We start from the raw sequence: 8,953 nt of genomic DNA on the forward strand, positions 1-8,953 counted from the left end.
GTCTGTTTGTCTGTGGTATAAGGTTAAGAAAGAAAAAGGAATCTTCCGTTTTTCCGATCCTATGTATATGTTATTTGAAACTGTAAGCTATGCCATGGACACACCTATTTTTGTCTCGATTGTTCGATAATTTCTCGTACGGTCACGTTCATTCTGTAATTTCCTGAAAAATTACTTATGTCAATAATTTTTTTGCCGAAATATTCACTTAGCGAGTTTAGCAAAAAACGTTACTGACCTCTTCTGTAAATTAAAATATTTTTGCCCTTTTTTATAGTTCAGTAAGTATTTAACGAATCGTCAGCACTTACCTGTTATGTTGTGAAATACCTTCAATTGTTTCTCTGAGCTTTTTTTGTTTTTACTATACTATTCAGTAATTTTTCTGCATCTTTCAATACGAAATCAAACATCATAAGTCTATCATTCGAAGATATTCATAAAATTTTCGAGGCTTTGTTTTAAAAAATGTTCCAGGAGTTATTAGAACAAAGAAAAAATGAAAATGGATATCTTGCTTTAAAATTGACCACCACAGTAGACCAATTTACTGGAAGCCTTTATTAAAAAGCTCATATTCGCCGTGATATAAGATGTATCTACTTTTTGTCAAATGTGCTGGAAGCATCAAGTATAATGAGTATTGGAATAGTTACATTTATATTTATCTATACAACAGAGAAAAAGCTTGAGTTGTATTTTGCAGAACGCTTGTAATTTTGTGACAAACCGTCAGCTTTGTGAATACCAATTCATGCAGCAATATTTGACGAACGCTTTGAAAATTTTTCCTGTGCTGTCTTCTTTATTTGAGGTTGCACAATGATAATGATGACAATAAGAAAATACCGAACGCTTGTCAAGCAAATGAATTACCGAACAGATGGCTCAGCTGTTAAAAACTCAGTAAAAAAGTTTGCTGAGTTTGGTAAAATTTAAATTTAAATGATTACAAATGTTATTTAATAATTAATTGTTGTACATGTTCTTCACTGCATACGGCCCCCAAATTTCATTGTCATACCGCAGCGACTCACAGTGGTGGATAAACAAACCGCCATTAGTTACATTTGACAGCTTTTGTCATTCGCACTGACAATGACATTGCCTGCGTGAAAACTCTCCAGCAAATCAGAACTGTGGTGCACTTCTTTACAATTTTAGTTTCCTTGCACAATTTTCTGCCTTTCTTTAAACTGGAACCTTTTTCTTTGATCGGCGGAAATATCCTACTACAGCTATCGGATAATTATAATTCAAAAGTATTGTACGCACAAGTACTGTGAGTCGAACAGTTTGTTACAAAGTACGGATCCTGGTTCGAACGGAAAAGTTCCACATCAAAAGCACATCCACTGCTGCTTGTATTGGTGACCATGGTCGTTAGTATATGCGCAAAGTAAGTGCGTGTTTAGCTGGTTTGTTATTCCGGCAAGATCAACGAACGCTGCAATGGCAAACACCGGCAACGAACAGAATGAAGCATTTTGGGCTCCGGATCAGCGTAATCATCCATCGCAGCAACAACCGCAGCAATTTGTTGCATCGGATGGATCAATTGGTGGTACTTCCAACAGTTACTTCCAGCCAAGCGCTAACTCTGGCTTTAACCATGGGCATCCACCAAGTGCGGATAATTTTACTGTGCTATCCGATGGATTTGGGAATTTTATTAAAGTGTATCACCAGTCCAATGAAGATGTTAACCTAAATAATCCTGGAAAGTACGAGTATGAGCTATTCTCCAGCAACAACAATTTTGTACGACCGGCGCCGCCCTTTGGCTATTTGTTTCATCAACAACAGCAGCAGTCAGCAGCACCAGTTCCAACAACAGTAGTTCCTCCGGAAAACACGGCCAGCAACACCAATCTGCTCATTAATCAACTCGTTGGAAATTGGGCTCCAACTATCTCCGGAACGTATTCGCCTTTTGGTGGCGGTGGTCCATCACTTCTCGCAGAGGGCTTACCGCGATCTTCTCAAGAACCATCATTTCAAGCTCAGCAGTCGACCCAGCCGCAATCGCAACCTTTGCCTGAGCAGCCGCAACCGGCACAAAAGTCTCCGGCACACCAATCAGTAATAATGTCCGCTTCCGTTCCGACGGTTAATCTTCCACAGCCATCGCCTTCACCTATGGTTTCTACTACTGCATCTTCCACTAATATCAATAATTACAACCAGCTGAACGATGATAACAGTGCAAAGTTAAATCAGAATGTTAACAAAAAGCAAAGGATGGTGGCGGAGGTTAAGCCGATGCGAATGTCTTACTCGGATGTGCTTAGTAAGAACGTGGCCCCATCGACAGTGACTGCGACTGCACCATCATCCTCGAACGGTACAAATGGTGGGTTTGGACATGCTTCAGCTGTAACAACAAAGCATGTCGCTTCCCCAGCCGGGTCCAATGGTGGTCATGGAAATAAACCGAATAAAGGCCACAATAAAAAGACGCAGCTTGCTGCAAGTGGACTGGAGGATAAGTTTACTCGAAAACCGGAACGAAATAATGGCACGGGTGCAAAAAAGTCGACGATGGGTACACAATCTAGTGGAAGTACTGGTACTTCACAACCCACCGGAGAGCTTCTCGGTGGGGGTTCCAAACCAACTGTTGCTGCTGAGAAATCGACTAAAAAGGCGGAAAAATTCACAACAAGCAAATCAGCAAAAGGCGGGAATGGTTATGCTATCAAGAAGAATCGGGCACGAAACTTTAATGATTCGTACACAATCCAGGATGTTCAAAGTGCCTCTGGAAAGGATGCGGCCAGTGTGGAGGAGGTTGAAGAATTGGAAGAAAATGAGGAGGGTCGTGATGAAGATGAAGATTCCGCGGAATATGATGATGATTCCCAATCGCAGATACCGCAAAACTCTTTTATGTACAATGTGAAAAAAACCAACTCTAACGATGGTTCCGGACTACGGAGTTCGCACAAGCGAAGTGGTCGCACTGCAGCTTCGGGCCGTACCAAAATAGAAAAAAATAATCAACAAACAAACAGCAAACGAGGACAGCGCCCACGAAAGAATCAAAAATACGTGATCATTCAGAAGATTATCAACGCATGGATTGAGTACACAGTGATTGTTTTACTATGGCTGTGGTCTTTGGTAAGCGACGTGGTTTATCTGAGTTTCCGCTTGTTCTGGGATTACTTGATAGCTGCTTACCAGTACTGTAAGCAGCATGTCATCAGCATCAAACAGGAGCTACAGCAGAATCGACCTGGGGCATGGTTTAAAGGCGTTTGGATGTCTTTCGATAATCGGTTTGGCAAAGATTCGAAGTGGGCTTTTTGGCGACGTGGAAATAAAAATTCCGTTACAACTGATGAACAAGCCGATTCCAATAAAAATTACTACAAAGATGGACGTTTGCCAACGACAGCAGACGAGGCAATGTCTTCGCTGCTGAATTGCAAGGGTAAAGATGCGTACAGTATACTCGGTGTTCGGCTTGATTGTTCGCAGGAGCAGATTCGAAAGCATTATAAAAAGATTGCCGTGCTGGTACATCCGGACAAAAACAAGCAGCCTGGTGCGGAGGAAGCGTTTAAAGTGTTGCAGCGATCGTTCGAGTTGATAGGCGAACCGGAGAACCGCAAAGCGTACGATCAAAGCTTGGCTGAAGCTCTTAATGCTGAGAAAGCTTGGTCTGAAATTAACGATCTGCTAACGCAGTTGCACACAAAAATCTCGGAAGCCGCTAATACTATCCGGTAAGTGAATGGTTTGGTGACGAGGAATGTAATTACATTGGCTTGTTTTACATTGGCTTTCAGATGTAGTAGTTGCTGCCTCAGACATCCTCGTAAGCCTACAGGGCGGCCTCACTACGCCGCCAGAGAGTGTAACTCGTGTAAGATTCGACATTCCGCTAGAGAGGTACATTCAATTTTGCTTTCTATCAGCTTGAAATGATAAAAAGGATCTGCTTCCAGGGTGATATTTGGGCCGAAACTAGCTTTTTCGGGTTGCGTTGGAAATACCTTGCTATGATGGAGGGAAACGTGTATGACATTACTGAGTGGGCAAATTGTCAGAAAGGAGCTCTGTCTCATCTGCAACCCAACTCGCATATTGTTCAGTATCGCATCGTTCTTGGTGGATCGCAGCAGCAACAACAGCAGCAACAGAACCAACAACAAGGCCAACACGCAAGTGGCCAAGGACAATCGCACGAGAAGGATGGTCGTACCCGCAAGGATGCTTCACCAAGGTAAGTTTTTCCTTGTGATTGTGTGTTGGAAACATCATATATCATGTACCACTCGTAGTGAACCAAACTTGGACGATTTCCTGAACAATATTTATGGCGGGCAAAACCAACCAGGACAACAGCAAGCACAGAGCAACACTCGTCGGCGACATCGTAGAAATTGATTTGGACATCGTCTCATTATGTAACTTAGATATTCTAGTTTGCAGTCGACGCATTGTAGAGATTAACTAGTGTTTAGCTTTAATTTGACCGCTTATAATCTCTGTGGTTAGTATTTCCTCGGTCTCTACTCTGATTGTCTCCATTTTTTTATCGTACCGCTACTATCCGGTACGAAAGATTTTTGCTTTTCAAGTGGCCAATTAGTTTGTCAACAAGTTTATGCGGTGGAGACAGAGGAAATATGAATAATATATCTTGAAATAATAAGCGGCGATTGAAGTTCGCTTCGAGTCGTTCAATAGCAACTCTAAAATAATGCACCGTAGCTGAAGCAGTTAAACGCTGAAATAAAGAGCGTTACGAACAAGTTTGTGTTTATGATGCGCAAATAAAGAACAATTCTCTATTTGTTACAAGAAGTTTTCTAACTGAAAGGATGTAGGACATTAACCCTCTCCTCGCGGAGAGAAATCAGTTTTTACTTCGAAAAATGATCTTCAAACTCTTGTTACTTATCAATAACATGCGCAGGAATTTAGAAACTGCTACTAAAAGTTCCATTTTTAATCAGGCCAATTCGAACCTGAATAGAATTGGTGAACTGTGATCTAACTGATTTGATTAGAACAAAATTATGTGCAAAAGTTTAGTTTTCCAAAAATTTAATTATATGAGTTTTTCGAAGTCTTGGGTTACTTTAATCAGAAGTCAAATACACTGAAGTCGCATCTTACGCGGGGGATACGTGCCGAGTAAAAAAACGCGTAAACTCCGGAATCCGAGTAAAGAATTTCCGGAATCCGCGTAAGAAAAAAAAATTGCGTAAATACGGAATCCGCGTAAAAACCGCGTAAGTTCCAAAATGATTGTATGCTTTTTCCCCAGAAAACAAAATTCCAGAATGTACCAATCACCAGAAAACTGCTACCCATAAAGTACTAATCCCCAGAAAGTTATTATCCGGAATGAACCAATGCCCAGAAAACTATCTACCAGAAAATACCGTTTTCCAGAAAACTGTTATCCTAAAACGAAGAAATATGCATTATTTTTTTAACATGGAAAATCTGTCAATATTGAGTTTTTGTATATCTGAAATGTATAACGATTCTGTCATTTGAATCAACTTATTGTCAACTAATACATTTGTTCTTTCATGGAGTAAATAAGTAAGCGGACATTCTCCTTCTAACCGCCAAAGAGAGCGTACACAAAACTGCCGAGTCTGTCAAGTGTAGTGAAGTTTTACTTCGAGCAATCGCGTCTGTTGGAAGCCATTTTGTTTTTACGGTGTTCCACTGGATCACAGTAATAGATAGAGAAAAAACCTTTCTTTATTTTAATATTAGCTATAAGGAAAAGAGAAAATACAATTTTTGCAAAGGTAATATTAGGTGATAATTAGTTTTGTTGTTAGTGATAAGCAGTTGCCTATGCTTTAACAAGCATGGACAGCGATAGCACAAACCCCGAACCACCCGATAAAGGTAAGAAACTGGGTTATACCCCTCTGCCCTCCACAACGGACGATGACATGGATGATTCAACTTTCCACGGATTCTCAGGCGAAGACTTATATAACCAAATTCAACAAAATAGGAAACGACTACATCTGAATCTGATGAACTGTCCTACAGATCAGACGTTTTTTCGGTTGCTTGTGGACTGGTCTTTGACTGCCTATAGCTTCAAAGTTTGTGTTTTGTCAGTGTGTCTTTAAAGACTACCTGAAAGTTATTTCCCATCAGTCTTTCTCAAGACTACCTACTTTTGAATTTAATATTTGTTTTAACTTTTTTCGTATCACCTGAAATGGCTGGACGGAAAAAGAAACCTCGCATCGCTGCGGGGAGGAAAAGAGAGGCATCTCTTTCTGACACTTCGAGTGTCTGTAGTGACAATCCTTTTGATATTTTGCCTGAGCAAGAAGCTGGTGAAATGGAAGTTACCAATAATGAAACTATACACAATATAAAATCTTTAAAAAAGGAGAAAGTTCCACCTATTGTGGTAACTATTTCTTCTGAATTTAATATATTAAAAAAGGAACTTTCAACGTTTGTTTCTGACGTTAAAGTTACCTATCAAATTGGCCGTAGAGGTGAATGCCGCTTATTAGCCGACTCAGTAAAGGGTCGTGATCGTCTTGGTCAGTATTTAACTGACAAGATGTACAAATTTTTTACATATGACACCAAGAACGCCAAGCCGTTCAAGGTTGTCTTGAAAGGTCTCACCAACGATCAAACCGTTGATGAGATCAAACTTACTTTAACAGAATTACTTGGCATAGCCCCTACCCAAGTAATTCTAATGAAACAAAAATCACGAGGCGAAAACAGTCAGAGAACTGGAATTTCCCTTGTTAATTATTTAATTCATTTTAACCGCAATGAGGTTAACAACTTAAAATTTTTTGAAAAAGCACATGCTTTGTATAATGTGCGTGTAAAGTGGGAAATTTATAGGAAGTATGGCGAAGGTGAAAAGCATATCACCCAATGCCGTACTTGCCAACGTTATGGCCATGGTTCCAAATTCTGTAACATGGACCAAAAATGTCTTAATTGTGGAGACTCTTCTCACAAAAAGGACACATGTCCTGTGAAAGAGAGTAAAAATTTTCGCTGTGCGAATTGTAACGGCAACCATATGTCAAATTTTTATCAATGCCCAGTCCGTTTAGCAATTGTTAAGGCAAGGCAAGGTAAACAAAATTCAATTTCTCAATTAAAACCAACTTCAAAACAAAATTCTCCAAGCGTACCAGTGACGCATAGTTTATCTACTCCTTTGCATACCCGTTTAACTTATGCACAGGTTACAGGTAGTTCGAACATTATACCGCCTAGTGTTGGTAGTTCGAAAATGACCGTTAATATGGGTAAGCAAAACACGCTAGAAAATAATTGTACACCTATTACTCCAGCTAATATTGCTGCCGAAAATATTTTTTCTAATGTCAACTGCCTGGGGCCTATTACGGCAGGTAAACTTTCTTTTTTGCAACAGGCAATGTTCGATCTTATGAACGCCATGTTGCAGGCAAAATCAATGTTTGAAGCCATTCAAATAGGCACAAATTTTACTATTAAAATTGTTTCTAATTTAAAATTTAGCAATGATTTTAAATAAAACAATTAAAATATTAAATTGGAATGCTCGCTCATTGAAGGCCAATGAGAATGAGCTTTTTAATTTTTTAACAGTAAATAATGTGCATATTGCAATTATTACTGAAACATTTTTGAAACCTAACATAAAATTAAAACATGATCCCAATTACGTGGTTCATAGATATGATAGGATTCAGGGTTCCGGCGGTGGAGTTGCAATTGTTATTCATCGCCGAATCAAACATCGTGCTCTTCCCCATCTTGAGACGAAAGCTATTGAAACTTTGGGAATTGAAGTTCAAACTGAACTTGGGATTTTATTTATTGCCGCAGCATATTTACCATTTCAATGCACACGCGAGCTCAAAAATTAAAAATTTTAAAGGTGATTTACAAAAACTCACCAGAAATCGTTCGAAATTTTTTATAATCGGCGATTTTAACGCTAAACATCGTTCATGGAATAATTCTCAAAGTAATTCCAATGGCAAAATTTTATTCAATGATTGTTCTTCAGGATACTATTCTATTTTGTCTCCGAATAGTCCTACATGCTTTTCTTCTGTAAGAAACCCTTCAACAATTGATTTGGTGCTGACAGATCAAAGTCATGTATGTAGTGATTTGATCACACATGCTGACTTTGATTCTGACCATCTTCCAATAACTTTTTCTTTATCACATGAATCAGTTTTAAACCCTATGAGCTCTGTTTTTAATTATAACAAGGCTAATTGGGAAAGATACAAAACTCATATTGAGAGAAATTTCAATAATGAGCTTGATTTGCAAAACGAAGTGAGTATTGATTCCGCTTTGGAAGCATTAAAATGTGCAATTGTTGATGCCAGGAATTATTCTGTTCCAAAGGCTCAAGTGAAATTTGATTCATCAATAATTGACGAAAATCTTCAACTTCTAATTCGTTTGAAAAATGTCCGCAGACGTCAATATCAACGTTCTCGTGACCCTGTTTTTAAAACTATTTATAAAGATTTACAGAAAGAGATTAAACATAGATTTACTCTTCTGAGAAATCAAAATTTTGAGACTAAAGTTGAAAAATTGAAACCATATTCAAAACCATTTTGGAAGCTGTCGAAGATTCTTAAGAAACCTTCAAAGCCTATTCCAGTTTTAAAAGATGGTGAACGTTTTCTTGTATCCAATGAACAAAAGGCTCAAAGACTTGCTCAGCAGTTTGAGAGTGTTCATAACTCAAATTTGAATTTTGTGAGTCCAATTGAAAATGAAGTCACACGTCAATTTGATTTAATTTCTTCCCAGAATTTTTTACCTGCAGAAATAATTGAAACTAACTTGAATGAGATTAAATCAATTATTAAAAATTTCAAAAATATGAAAGCACCTGGTGACGATGGAATCTTTAATACACTAATCAAACATCTCCCTGAGAGCACAATGGAATTTTTAGTGAAAA

General features: G+C 38.7%; 1 protein-coding gene across 1 annotated transcript; it reads left to right on the forward strand.

Moving 5' to 3' along the window:
- Positions 1–1,087: 1,087 nt before the first annotated feature.
- Positions 1,088–5,769, forward strand: LOC129734097 (dnaJ homolog dnj-5). The gene is made up of 4 exons (XM_055695824.1): positions 1,088–3,731; positions 3,795–3,897; positions 3,954–4,231; positions 4,290–5,769. Exons 1-4 carry the CDS (start codon positions 1,453–1,455, stop codon positions 4,393–4,395), a joined length of 2,766 nt encoding a protein of 921 aa, XP_055551799.1. The 5' UTR covers positions 1,088–1,452; the 3' UTR covers positions 4,396–5,769.
- Positions 5,770–8,953: the final 3,184 nt, after the last annotated feature.

This window comes from Wyeomyia smithii, chromosome 1 (assembly GCF_029784165.1).
Source record: "Wyeomyia smithii strain HCP4-BCI-WySm-NY-G18 chromosome 1, ASM2978416v1, whole genome shotgun sequence".
In the NCBI taxonomy this organism is placed as follows: domain Eukaryota; kingdom Metazoa; phylum Arthropoda; class Insecta; order Diptera; family Culicidae; genus Wyeomyia; species Wyeomyia smithii.